Here is a 15,011-nt window from a genome sequence, read left to right on the forward strand (position 1 = left end):
TTAGAAATACACTTTCTAATTATGGCGGGTTAACAAAATAATAAATAGAACACACTAATAATTAATAAGATTATTTTGATAAAATTGATGGTATTTTTTTTTTTTTTGTGTAATTTTGTTATTTGTGCGAAATATTGTAACTTAACAATTGTCGTCTAATGAGAGCGTATACTGATTATCGAGCGCGGCCATCATTTTTACTTTTGTTGATGATCAAAATCCTCTCTATTTCGCAAATAAATATCTGACTCAATTTACGATAAAGAAAAACCCGATAAGGAGAGAATCTCGATTCTTCTGTGAAAAACCGATGGCCGATTAATTAAGTAAAAAAAACCGATAACCAGAATGAAATCCCAAAAATACCCCTGAAGTGTTTGACTTAAATAACAAAATCCTAGTACATAACATAAATCCTGCATTCATTCACACAAAACCAAGGGCAAAGTGGTGACAGAGATACATGTGAGAGTTACAAACACAAACACATGTTATTGTTCTTCTTGTTCTTGTTGCAGGTAAGATTTTGAAGGAGAGTTGGATCCTCTGCTACAACCTTACCATGGAGATTTCTATGCGTAGGTCAATGGAAGAGGTTACAAAGGAAGCACAAGAAAAGGGTAGTGATCCTTTGGCTTGGGCCCTTGAAATGTATTCCAATTTGAACTCATCAGGAAAATCTGTACCCTCTTCAGAACTTGCTGAGTTTTTGGTTTCTTACATTTGTTGGGACAACAATGTTCCTATTATTTGGAAGTTTCTTGAGAAGGCATTGATCCTTAATATTGTTCCTCCTATGCTTCTTCTTGCTCTTCTTTCTGTCAGGTTTGTTTAATTTACATATTTTTTAAATATTGTGATTATTAACTTTATGCTGATATATTTGTTTTTTGTTTTTTTTGCAGGGTTATTCCTTGTAGACATGCTCAACCTGCAGCTTATAGGTTGTATTTGGAACTTGTCAAAAAACATACTTTCGAACTTAAATCGCAGATTAGCAGGCCAGATTATCAAAAGTAAGGTTAAATTTATGTAATTTATAAAAATAAATACTTTTTTGCATCTCAATTATATGATGTTCTTTGAAAATCTGTGATGTTTTTTTTTACTACATTTATGATTGATTGTTGAAATCTGTTTTGTAATTGATGGTCATGACTTTGGCCTTGTTTGGATAAATAATTTAATTAAGTGTTTATGTATAAGCTATTTTTATAAGAAAAGAAAAAATGAAGTCAAACTGTTTTCATAAGCTATGTGGGAGAGCTTATGGATATAAGATGAAAACAACTTATGGACATATCATAAGTTGTTTCCAAAAGCTAATCCAAATAGTCTCACAAGTGTTTATGTCAAATAAGTCAATCCAAATGACACATGGTCATCTTCAATGCATTTTTCTATGACTGAATGCGATTGCTAAATGAAGTTTATAATTTTGAGGATAGTACGACACCTGACACCCTTTTTTTATGTCTGTATTTTGTGATATTTTTTATTTGAGATTACATTGCAGATGAAAAGTTTTTGGTATGAGATTTTTCTCTCTTCTATTGTTCAATGTTGATTTTGCAATTTCTTTTAGTGATTAATTGAGACAAACATGATCTATTGATAATATTAAGTGATTTTATCTTAGTGACGCGCTTTGGTTCCTTGTTAACTCTTTTGGTTATGCAATGGACAGGGACATGAAATCTATAGATGCTGTTCTCCACCTTTCCAAAATATTTGGCATGTCACAAAGTGAGCCTGGCATTGTGGTGGTTGAATTTATTTTTTCAATTGTCTGGCAGTTGCTTGATGCATCGTTGGACGATGAAGGTTTGCTAGAATTCACACAGGAAAAAAAGTCTAGATGGGCTATGCTATATCAAGAAATGGAATTGGATGGACGCAACAATTATACTGAACAAATTGAGAATTTGCGTAGTATAAATACGCTAATTGCTGTTGAGATGATTGGGAAGTTTTTGCAGGATAAAGTATCTTCAAGGATTCTTTGCTTGGCTCGCCGAAATTTGTACGTATTTGTTATCTTTATATTTATCCTCCACGTTCATTCTAGAATTTCCTATCTATTGAACTTAGCATATGATAATTCACAATTTTCCATTTTCATTTCCATTTTATCAGGCCTGCACATTGGCTAAGTTTTGTTCAAAGGTTGCAGCTGCTAAGCACAAATTCTTTAGCATTGAGAAAGTCAAAGACTCTAAGTCCCGAGGCACTTCTGCATTTGACTTCAGATGCTTGTATGGTACTGTCTAAAGAATGCAAAACACATTCACAGCAAAAGTTCCGTAAAGTCATGGCTTTTGAATATCTTTCTTCTTCTGCGTCACTATGTCATGGTGCAAGTCATTCTGCTCTTTGGATTCCTCTTGATCTGGTGCTGGAGGACACCATGGACGGCTATCAAGTTAGTGCAACAAGTGCTGTTGAAGAAATTAGTGGTAAGACTGAGAATACCTACGGAAATTGGAATCCAGCTGAAATGCTAGATTTGTCCTTTTAACTTTAATTTAGGTTTTTCTGATATGCATTTTTTGTTGTTGTTTAGGTTTGATAAAGACCCTCCGAGCAATAAATGGCACCTCTTGGTATGACACTTTTTTAGGTCTTTGGTTTGCAAGTCTACGGCTTGTTCAGAGGGTAAAACTATTTTTCTTCAACTTTGTGTTTTCTCGTGAAGTTTTTGTTTTAAATATATAGTCTATCAATTACCGTCGGTATTCAGGCGAACTATGGATTACCAAAGCCCCATTTAGGGTTAATACAAAATAAATTACTTCCAGTATTCCTTTCCATTACGATTCACTTTGTTGCTAAGAGGATTGCATCAATGGCTTACTTATTTAATATTAACTATATTTGTAGGAAAGAGATCCTATTGAGGGCCCAATGCCCCATCTCGAAACCCGATTATGCATGCTGTTGTGTATCATACCTCTTGTTGTTGCCAATTTTATTGAGGAGGATGAGGAGGAAGAACAGACAACCATTGATGAAAAAGACGGCGATCCTACAGATCAGTGGAAGGAGAAAAGGTTTCCTGGAAAATGTCGTAATGATTTAGTTTCAAGTCTCCAGGTATTGGGCGATTATCAGAGCTTGCTCACTCCGCCTCAATCGGTTATTGCTGCTGCAAATCAGGCTGCTGCAAAAGCTATGCTATTTATTTCTGGCATCGCTATCGGCAGTGCATATTATGACTGCCTCACAATGGCGGAGATGCCCGTTGACTGTTGTAAGTGATATTGCTTTCTATAATATATCAATCATAAATTATATATAGATCTCCAGCTACCAGCTACTATGAGTGAATTTTATCAACTGTACCAATATGTTGTTGGTGATGCTACGTAGCTTGTTCTGATTCTGTCTTTTTCTTCAAAATTTGATAAAATATATGCCTCCTGTTTCACATATTATTGACATGAAACGTAACAACAAAAGATGTGTATGACAATCATAATGTATTTTATTCCGGCGAAAATTATAATGAATATGGACTGTGGAGCAATGGGAAAGTATTAATACATGAAGTTGTGCAATAGGCACGTAGCTTTACCGTAATGCTTTGAATGTGTTTTTGTACTTGAGTCTGCTTTTGTGTTTCTGATTCTGTTGGAATTGCAGAAGGTTCACAGAGGCCGCAGCTTTCAAAATCTTTTGAAAGGTTGTAATTTCCTGTAATGCAACTGTCTCACTCTTTTAAAGGAAAATAGATTACCTAATTTGAATTAGGAAAACACTGCAGCAATAAAACATAGTACAGTATACACCGGATACATTTTTATTTGGAAAAAAATTGAAGATGCCTCCTTGAGCACAGAAAAAAAAGCCTATTTCATCCTTTGAAAAGTGTAATCCTTTAAGACCCGTACATATTAGCGCGTGTAATTTCCACTACATTTGTTGGAGAAGTAATTGTTGTTTTCTCTCTCTTTCATTTCAATGCTGTGAGCTATAGGAAGAGCAACTGTTTGTAAAAAAGTAGAAATCATTTTACTTGACTAAAGATTTTTAGTATAAATAGTTGACTTGTGTAGGATCATGGCCCTCTCTTCAAAGGTTGTTCTATTCCTGCATTCCTTTAAACTTTTGGTTTAGCAATTCACTTTTCCCGAAGTTGTTGATTTTGCATTTTTCGTTTAGCATTTTATTTTTAAGAACATATTTTTCACACCATGTCTCATTTAGAAGCTATATATTTGTGAAAAGTTAAAAAGACCAGAAGGTTTTTGGTAAAAATATTTCTATTTAGGAACATCTAATCACTCAACAGGATAGTGATATTCAAAGAATAGTTAGTGTTTAACAACTTGACCTAATTTACCATTTGAGTAGTTAGAATTCCTTATCTGTAATAACTTCACCAAAAACACCTTGTTTGTAATTTACCATATTTTTTTAAAACCTTCAAATATTTCTTCTTTTTCAGCTGGAAACATGCGCCATCTGATAGTTGAGGCTTGTATTTCCCGGAATCTACTCGACACATCTGCGTACTTATGGCCAGGTTATGCGAATGGACACATCAATCAAATACCTCAATGTATGCCAGCTCAAGTACCTGGCTGGTCATCATTTTTGAAGGGAGCCGCACTTACTTCAGGGATGGTGAATGCTCTGGTTTCAAGTCCTGCCACAAGGTATGATTAAGTTTTTGCTTATTCAGTCATTTGATTCATATACCTATTTGGTAGTACATTCAAGAACATGTAATGTGTGAATTTTAGGCAAACGTATTCCTGTATAGAATTTATGGTATTCCCTTCAATTTAGGCCTAGAGACACAATGCAACAACCTTTTCATATATTTTTCTTTTGTTGAAGTTTTATTTTATATTCTCAGTCCTGAACAGGCCACAAAAGAAGTCACGTACAAATGTTTCAATGGCTCTACATAACTTCATTCTCATGGTCAATGCACCTGTCACTCCGTGGTTTTAAAATGTAATGTGGTTACTCTGTGAACCTTTATATTGCAGTAAAATGCAGCCTATGTGGTTGAAATTGCGGTCGGGGAGACTTCAAAATCCACAATACTGAGGCAAACATAGAAAATTTATTGTAAAGAAACATTCATCATAAACTTAATTTATATGATAACAAGGGTGACAGAAAATTAGTAGACTTTAACTTACTTTTAAAAACCGTGGCCTGGTCTTATGCTCTTTTTTGTAAATTTACCAAAAGGTAAATCAACTGAATTTACGCTCCTGGATTTGATGGAAGCTTAGCAGAACTGGAGAAAATTTTTGAAATTGCAATTGCGGGATCAGAAGATGAAAAGATATCTGCTGCTACCATTCTTTGCGGGGCATCCTTAATTCGGGGCTGGAATATACAGGTATGAGTCATACCAACAAGCATGTAAAAACTAAAACTTGCACGGTAGTGCAGATTTTAGAGCATATCCTTCTTCTGAACAAATTTCGCATCCTAATAAATTTTGTATCTCTATTTTATGCAGGAGCATACTGTTCATTTCATTCTCAGATTATTATCTCCACCAGTTCCTATAGAGAACATGGAAGGAAACAACTATTTGATTAATTATGCTCCAATACTTAATGTACTCTTCGTTGGAATTTCATCTATTGATTGCATCCAAGTATTTTCGCTTCATGGCTTAGTAAGTTTAATTCTATATCAATCCCAAATTTATTAGCTGGTATTAACAAAACCTAATAATTCACATCAATGAAAGATGGAGATCAGCTTGTGCAACATATGAAATCCTCTGAAAACATCATTACAACCAGAAACATGAAATTAGAAAACTCTTGGGTAAATAACTAGTGATGGCTTGGAATATGTTTTTGCTTATTTATTCTACACATAGTTTGTTACCTTTTCGGGTGTTTTGTATATATACATGAGCTAGGATTATGATTGTATATGTATAACAAATTCTTTTCTTTAAACTTGGTATTAATTCATTTCCCGAATATCTAACCAGGTTCCGCAGCTTGCATGTTCCTTGATGCCAATCTGTGAAGTTTTTGGGTCATGTATGCCTAACATCTCATGGAAACTTACATCTGGGGAAGAAATATCAGCCCATGCTGTGTTTTCAAATGTATTTATTCTTCTTTTAAAGTTATGGAAATTTAACTGTCCTCCACTTGAACATGGAATTGGAGATACACCAAGTGTTGGTTCTCAATTAACTCCCGAATACTTGCTATTAGTACGAAACTCTCAATTAATGTCCGCTGGTAACATCCGCAAAGACCGTAACAGAAGGAGACTTTCAGAAATTGCGAGTCTATCGTCTCCAAATTCTGTATTTGTTGACTCTTTTCCAAAATTAAAAGTCTGGTACCGGCAGCATCAAGCGTGCATAGCTTCAACACTCTCAGGTCTTGTTCACGGAACCCCTTTCCATCAAATAGTTGAGGGACTTCTTAACATGATGTTCAGAAAGATTAATAGAGGAAACCAACCAACTATTACAACCGGAAGCAGTAGCTCTTCAGGGCTTGGAAATGAAGATGCCTCTATTGGACCAAAGTTGCCTGCTTGGGATATTCTCGAAGCCATTCCCTTTGTAGTTGATGCTGCCCTCACAGCCTGTTCTCATGGAAGACTGTCTCCACGTGAGTTGGCAACGGGTATGTATGCTTTTCTCCGATGAATCTGAGGGAACACATTGAACACCTTGCTGAACTCATGATTTCTAAATTATTGAGGAGAACTTAAATGGTCGTTGTCAAGCCTTAAAAATATTTATTTTATCAAGTTAGATTTTCAAAATTGTCATTGATGTCTTTTGCCTCTAAACTTAACAATACCATAATGCTTTTCTTAATATCAGGGCTTAAGGATTTAGCTGATTTTCTTCCCGCATCTCTGGCAACCATAATAAGTTACTTTTCTGCTGAAGTAACTCGAGGAGTTTGGAAACCAGCATTTATGAATGGAACTGATTGGCCAAGTCCTGCTGCAAATCTACAGAACGTAGAGGAACAGATAAAGAAAATCTTGGCTGAAACTGGTGTTGACGTGCCTAGCCTTGCTTCAGGTTTTTCTTCTTGTTATCTTGAATTCTAAAAACTCCCATAAAATCCTGACTTATAATGCATTTTTGGCAACACAACACAATTTACATTTCATCTTTTACACCGCTTGATTCGAGTATCACACCCAATTGCTTTTTAAAACGTGTTCCTTCATCTTCCTTTTCTTTTCCAACATCAGTATCAAGTTGTTTACTATTGTAACCAGCAGTCGTTATTTCCACAGGAGACAGCTCGCCTGCTACACTTCCATTGCCATTGGCTGCCTTCACAAGCCTCACTATAACCTACAAAGTTGACAGATCATCGGAGCGATTTCTTCATTTGGCTGGCCAAACATTAGAGGGCCTAGCTGCAGGTTGCCCATGGCCTTGTATGCCAATTGTTGCTTCCTTGTGGACGCAAAAAGCAAAACGATGGAGTGACTTCCTTATCTTCTCTGCATCTAGAACTGTCTTCCTCCATAACAGTGATGCAGTAGTTCAACTTGTTAAAAGATGCTTCACAGCTACCCTGGGCATGAGTAGCTCCCCTATCTCATCCAGTGGCGGTGTTGGAGCCCTTCTCGGCCATGGATTTAAGTCCAATTTATGTGGAGGGATTTGCCCTGTTGCTCCAGGGATTCTCTACTTACGCGCTTACCGGTCGGTCAGAGATATTGTTTTCTTGACTGAAGAAATCGTTTCCATCTTGATGCAGTCGGTTAGAGAAATTGTATGCGGTGTGCTGCCAAAGCAGCGATTGAAAAAATTGAAACTAACCAAAGATGGCATAAAATACGGTCAGGTTTCGGTTGCTGCATCAATGACAAGAGTGAAGCTTGCAGCTGCCCTCGGGGCTTCTTTAGTGTGGATATCAGGAGGGTTGACACTGGTTCAATTATTAATAAATGAAACTTTGCCGTCATGGTTTATATCTGTTCAGAGATCAGACCAAGAAGAAAAGTCTAATGGAATGGTTGCCATGCTCGGTGGATATGGACTTGCTTACTTTGCAGTTCTTTGTGGTGCTTTTGCTTGGGGGGTTGATTCATCATCATCAGCTTCAAAGCGACGCCCAAAAGTTTTGGGCACACACATGGAGTTTCTTGCAAGTGCATTAGATGGTAAGATATCACTTGGCTGTGATCCGGCTACTTGGCGTGCCTATGTTTCGGGTTTTGTAAGCTTGATGGTAGGTTGTATACCAAACTGGGTGCTGGAAGTGGATGTAAATGTGCTGAAGAGACTGAGCAATGGGTTGAGACAGTTGAATGAAGAGGAGCTTGCTCTTGCTTTGTTGGGTGTTGGTGGGGTTGGTACAATGGGTGCTGCAGCTGAGCTCATAATTGACACTGAAATGTAAACACTTCAACATGCAGTTTTACATTTTGGATGATATGTACATTAGTTAAATTTCATGTATAACAGTTTTTATTTTTATTTTTAAAGTTGCATATATGAGAATTGAGAATTTTGACTTGGAAAAGAAGCTATGATCCTATTATGAAGCTGCATCATGAATAGTTCAAATTCCGTTTGAATTTAACATACAATAGTTCAATTACCTATTAGTTTATCTTGCACAAGACAAAACACTGTCCATACACTTCCTTCAAAAAAATAAAATAAACAGTGACCATACACTTGATGACTCCACACAATTTATATATATATATATATATATATTTTTTTTTTTTGAACAAGCACAATTTTTTTTTTTATGAATACCATTTATAAAAAAACAAGCACAATTTATATTACCTATTTGGGTAGTACTCTATATATGCCATAAAATTAACTTATTCCTAATCAAGTCTAATTTGTCATTAACATGCAAATCACTATTTAATATATAATTCTGAGGAATGTAATAAAAACACTTTAGTTGTAAGGTACTGTGATAATAGTTTGGGTGACAAAGATACGGTGATTAATCATACCTAATCATCCCTTCAACAAAAAATCATAGCTAATCAATTTTTAATTTTCAAATGTAGATGAAAATGATCGAATTTTTAATTTTCCTCTTCAAAAAAAAAAATACTTTGAAATCTCAATCCAATACACCCACTTAGATCACAACAGTGTAAAATACATATCAAACAAATTTACAATGAATCCCGCATTAAACTTTACTTTCCAATATAGAAAACAATTCTACTTTATATTCCACTGTCATTTAGAAAGGAGCCAGAAACATAATTAATATTAATAATTTACAATACAGAATACACATTAAATTCATAGCAAGAATAAGTTATGTTGTTCCAAAATAATGTGATCAGTCAGAACAAAGCAGCACATTTGTTCAGTAGTTCACGTTCAACTAAGTAATCCATTCATTTACAAACCATTTGAACAAGAACCATTTCTCTGAACACAAACAATAGAATCAAAAATTACTAATCAATTTTTACTAATCTATGCTTTCATTCATTTTAAATTGAAGTAAAAAGAAGCGATCATATAAGATGATATAATCAAATAAACCAGAAGTTGCAACATTTCAAAATAAAAGACAATAATGAGATTGAGAACTAAGAGGATGAAGATGTTTTTGAGTTGAGATAAATTTGCATACAGTTTCGACGACACTTCACTCTATCCTCCATAGTTTGTATAATATCTCTCATAGTTTTGAAGTTCTCTATCATATATCTAACAACCACTAAAAGATGATCCAACAGATCAATATGGATCATCATCGGGTGTTTCTTTTCGTTTTTTTTTCTTCACAAAGATAATTCCGAAGATTATCCATTAGATTATTCATCTGAGCAATTGCTTTCATCAACGATCTTTTCTTGTCGTCAACTGGGTTATTTATAATATGCAATTCCAAAGCCATGTAGTCTTTGAAGGCCTTAGAAAGTAAATCCTTGAAGTCGGGGAACGTTATGAGAATATGATTCTCCATGAATTGAGGATCAATAATTAATTCCACAACTTGCAAACGCACCTTAACTCAGTGGATTGCTTGACTTAAACTCTAGATAGGATTTCGATCATCAGTTCCTCTGGTAGAACCGTGCACAGCGACTCTGTAGTTGCTTCCGCCATCATGCAACAACGATTACGCGTCATCATGGCATGGTTACTGTTTCTCTTTTCCTTGTTGTTTTTTTTCTTCTTCTGTTATTTTAGGGTTTCATAGCTTCGTCGTGCATCAGATTTTGATGTTTGTAATTCTAATCGTCTTAAATCTTAATAGACAGACTTATATAGTCTTTTTTTTTAGGAAGGTCTAATAGGCTAATATAGAAGTAACTAGAAGAATGAATGAAAATAATGCATAAATTCTTTTCCCACGCTCCAAAATAATTTATTTTAATAATTGATCTAACAATTTCTCTTATCTGAAATGCACTAAAGTCATCAATATTCAAAGTCCTCCAATTATTTTCCCCAAAACTCTCGCGTGCATCTTTAGTTTTTTCAATTTTATTTTTTGTTTGAATTATATAATTTGAATCCAACAAATACGTTTTAGATTATGTAATTTAAATCATGCCCATATATATACAACACTCTTTGAACTTTGCCTTATTCTTTATTTTGCTTAATTTGTACGGGGTTGGTCTATTTCGATTATATAATCATAAACATATTATTCAGTCATTCAGATTATGTAATTCGAAATAGAGTTAGGTGTACTTACGGAGTTACGGAACACATCCAAGAGCGAGCATCAAGATGTATGATTTTTGCATATGACAGAGTCCTGTTTGGAGAGTCGAGGGAAGAATTAAATGGGAGGTTGAAGACTTGGAGACAATCATTATAAATATATGGTTTTCCCTTAAGTAAAAGCAAAGATGAATATATGGAATGCAATTTTAGCAAGATGAAAAGCTTTTATAGTGTAGAGGTGAAAGTTGAAATCATACCACAAGTTCTTTGGTTTAAATATCTCGGGGTCTATAGTACAAACTGACGGGGGAATAGAAGGAGATGTAAACCATCAAATCCAAGTTGGGTGGTTGAAATGAAGGAGTGACTCAGGTGTTTTATATGATGCGAAAGTACTGCTCAAGTTGAAGAGAAAATTTCATATGACAACGGTAAGACCGACAATGTTGTACGGGACAAGGTGTTGGGTGGTGAAGAACCAACATGAACATAAAATAAGCGTAGTAGAAATAAGAATGTTGTGTTGGATGAGTTGTATGACTAGATGAGATACAATTAGAAATGACGACAAGAAAGAGAGCTGGGGTAGCACCTATAGTAGAAAAGATGTAGAAAACTAGACTTAGCTTATTTGAGCATGTAGGGTGTGTTTGGATGGTAAATGATAGTTTAAGGAAATAAAGTGAAAGGAATGATTGTTATAGGAAAGAAAGTGAAAAGAAAGTGAGTGGAAAGTGCGATGATTTTTTAGTTGTTTGGTATGAGTGATAGTAGAAGGAAAGAAATATTTATATTTATTAAAATGACTAAAATATCCCTATAAGATGGTGATATATAATATATAACTAATTTAAAGTTCCATAAAAAAACTAATTTAAAGTTATACATTTTTTTAAAGGAATTTGAAGTTATAATTTAATTAATAGTAAAAAACTACATAACAGTATGATTTTTTATTTATTTTGATAGGATACGACCATAAAAAACCACTTTCATTACTTTTATATTAATGTCACTTTGAAAAGTATTTGACCATTTGCATTTGTGAGTTTTACTGTAATTTTGCTGAAAACAGTGCATTCTTTATGCTTTCCGTCTTCAATAGAGCAGAAACATTTTATGTGTGGGACCCAACCATCATTATCATTCCTCCCTCTTTCTAAGGTGATTCTAAACTAAGGAAAGATTGCTAATCCTTCTACTTTCTCTCCTTCATCAATCTTTCCTTATGTTGTCACCCAAAACAAACACACCTATAGAGATAAGATGTTTGGATTATGCAGTTAGGAGAGTAGATCAGATGGAGAGAAGTCGGATCACTAGAGGTAGGGGTAAACCTAGAAAAAGTAGAAAAGAAACCACTAGAAATGATCTAGAGATAAATAAATTGGAAAAAGATATAACTTTTAATAAAACATTATGTTGTATGTCGTTTGATTCATGTAATCTGGTCCACCTAATGAGATAAACATGGGTTGTTGTTTTAAAATCACGTGTGTTGAATGTTGGTTTTTATATTTATTTTATATTTCTTTCAAATATGGAAACACACTGTATATTAATTTAAAAATCATGGCCTAGTAGGCCTAAAATGTAGTATAAAAGGCCTATATTTAACTATTAGTTAAATTTGAGCAAATTTTCTGTCGGTTAACTTGAAAATATAAATTTAATAAAAAATAAAATAAAATTAACTCTTAGTTATATAGACTTTTAGAAAGAAAAAAATAGGTATGAAATTGTTAGCAAATAGTGGTTATGCTAGTTTTCGTGATCGTAATACTTCCTTCTTAAAACTTCTTCAATGTTTCTTAGCTTATCAATTAAGTTATCTATGTAGGATAAACTTTTAGAAAATCTTGATCATTTAGGGTGTGTTTTGTCTACTACAAAATGAATGGTATGATAAAACAACTTCAATTGTATAATGTTTGATATTTAAGACTATTTTACGGAGATGAAATTGATTTTTTTTTGAAGGAATGAAATTGAAATTCTTGTCGCTAACTAAATCAAAACACATTTTTTGTCTCACGTACAAGTTGTAAAAAATACCAAAATAGTCTTTTATTCACCAAAACTCATATAAGACAAAAAGTTATTTGATAACATAAAAGTTTATCATGTATTATTTTATGTTGTGTTGTTATGTCAAGTATTTATTGTTTACTAGATCAAACGTACCATTAATTGATAAGTTTGGACTAGCATTCCATTAGCTAGTTGTGGGCTAAACCATAGATTCATATTGATTTTATCTTTAGCAAAAAGCCTCCAACGTTATTAAAAACCAGACTTGTTCCAAATTTTAATCTCTCACAAGAATTGCAATTATAACTTAACTCAGTTGGTATAGATAATGCATAAAATATATAAGGTTTGCGGTTCAAACCCCGACCACCAAAAAAAAAAAAAAAAAAGCCTCCAACGTTATTAAAATCTAGAATTGTTCATATTTTTAATCTCTCAATTAGTATTGCAATTATATTGGTGAGACCTAGATTACCCTATCTTGTTTAGGGTGTATTTATCCCTTCAAGATGTAATCATGTCAAATAATGTAAAAAAAACCTCCATAATAAATAGTATATCTCACATATCTTATGAGAGGAAGCACATACTTTCTTTGCTAAATGCTAGTCCCTCCATAATAAATAGCATATCACATATATTAATTTTTCTTCTTTAATTTATATTTATGTTTTTTGACCAAGAAAAAAAATTTATATTTAAGATTTCGTTCTATTTTGCTTTCTTAAAATAATTATTTTAGACAATTTAATTACTTGAGTTTTTATTTATTCATTTTAGTATTTTAAATTACAGATATTAAACATTAAATTTAATTTTAATTTTTTTTAGTCAATTTAGTGTCTTTAGTTTTTTTATAATTATTTTAGTGTGTGTTTGGATTGACGGCGTCGATAATTAATTTTGATAGAATTGAGTTTGAGAGAATTGATTCTGGTTAAAAATGAGTTTGACGTAAATTGATTTATGTTTGGATACACATATAAAAGTGATTATCATGAGTTGATGTTGTTTGGATAGTTTAAGTCAAACTTGATTTTGAATATATAATGACCGAATTATCCTTTTAATTGCATTTAACACTAGACATCACATTCTCATTTTTTTTAACTATTTGAACTTATGTTGAAATTATTCATATACTTCTATGAAATTGGATAATTAAATTAAATATAATTATATAAAATTAGTAAAAAGAATATTCATACTTGACCAAAAAAAAAGGGCCCATTTTCTGAAGCTTAGAAGAGAATTGGGAGTAGTTTGCTTTGATAGTTTGAATTAAGGAGGAGTATTAGTTTGTAATTCAAACCTTAATCATGTTTGTTTAGTTTGTTAGGGTTAGTTACTTGAGACAAGTAACTAACTGATTTACCTATTTTCTAGCTAGTTAGTTACACTTGCATTTGTTACTTGTTATGCAAGTATTAGAGGAACTTTTCACAGAATAATATACAACTTTGTTACCTTTGTGTATATATAGTGTTTTCCCTCAATGAATAATATAATGTTTCCCTTTTTTTTGGTCAAGTATGAATATTCTTTTTATTAATTTTATATAATTATATTTAATTTAATAATCCAAATGCATAAAAGTATATGAATAATTTCAACATAAGTTCAAATAATTAAAAAAAAAATGAGAACATGATGTCTAGTGTTAAATGCAATCAAAAGGATAATTCGGTCATTATATATTCAAAATCAATTTTGACTTAAACTATCCAAATAACATCAAGTCATGATAATCACTTTTATATGAGTGTATCCAAACATAAATCAATTCACATCAAACTCATTTTTAACCAAAATCAATTCTCTCAAACTCAATTATATCAAAGTCAATTATCGGCGCCACCAATCCAAACACACACTAAAATAAATATAAAAAAAACTCAAAGACACTAAATTGACTAAAAAAATTAAGTTTAATGTTTAATATTTGTAATTTAAAAGACTAAAATGAATAAAAAAACTCAAGTAATTAAATTGTCTAAAATAATTATTTCAAGAAAGCAAAATAGAACGAAATCTTTTTTTTTTTTTGAGAGCAGAACGAAATCTTAAATATAAATTTTTTTCTTGGTCATAAAACATAAATAGCACAATTAAAGAAGAAAAATTAATATATGTGAGATATGTTATTTATTATGGAGGTTTTTTCTATATTATTTAACATTTAATGTTACATTTGTATATTACATTTTGATTGATTGATATCTTGAAGGAGTAAATACCTCCTAAACAAGAGAGGATAATATAGAAAAAAAACCCAATTATATAGGAGTAAGATTTTAGTTGTCACTTTTTTTTTTAGTTTTAGATTTAGTTGTCACTT

The 15,011-nt window shown here is 32.7% G+C and overlaps 1 protein-coding gene across 1 annotated transcript; it reads left to right on the forward strand.

The window, feature by feature from the left end:
• Window positions 1-417: 417 nt before the first annotated feature.
• Window positions 418-8,558, forward strand: LOC11440359 (mediator of RNA polymerase II transcription subunit 33A). Its single transcript, XM_003594054.4, has 12 exons — window positions 418-825; window positions 906-1,016; window positions 1,688-2,023; window positions 2,137-2,456; window positions 2,564-2,655; window positions 2,881-3,250; window positions 4,448-4,658; window positions 5,245-5,359; window positions 5,483-5,644; window positions 5,972-6,626; window positions 6,830-7,036; window positions 7,258-8,558. Exons 1-12 carry the CDS (start codon window positions 563-565, stop codon window positions 8,373-8,375), a joined length of 3,960 nt encoding a protein of 1,319 aa, XP_003594102.2. The 5' UTR covers window positions 418-562; the 3' UTR covers window positions 8,376-8,558.
• Window positions 8,559-15,011: the final 6,453 nt, after the last annotated feature.

This window comes from Medicago truncatula, chromosome 2 (assembly GCF_003473485.1).
Source record: "Medicago truncatula cultivar Jemalong A17 chromosome 2, MtrunA17r5.0-ANR, whole genome shotgun sequence".
Classification (NCBI taxonomy): domain Eukaryota; kingdom Viridiplantae; phylum Streptophyta; class Magnoliopsida; order Fabales; family Fabaceae; genus Medicago; species Medicago truncatula.

What these genes read in the sequence shown, in the direction of transcription:
- LOC11440359 (XM_003594054.4), top strand. Translation starts at nt 563, where the DNA reads ATGGAGATTTCTATGCGTAGGTCAATGGAAGAGGTTACAAAGGAAGCA. An exon ending in GTCTACGGCTTGTTCAGAGG is followed by an intron (nt 2,656 to 2,880) that starts GTAAAACTATTT and finishes CTATATTTGTAG; the next exon opens with GAAAGAGATCCTATTGAGGG. An exon ending in GTTTCAAGTCCTGCCACAAG is followed by an intron (nt 4,659 to 5,244) that starts GTATGATTAAGT and finishes ATTTGATGGAAG; the next exon opens with CTTAGCAGAACTGGAGAAAA.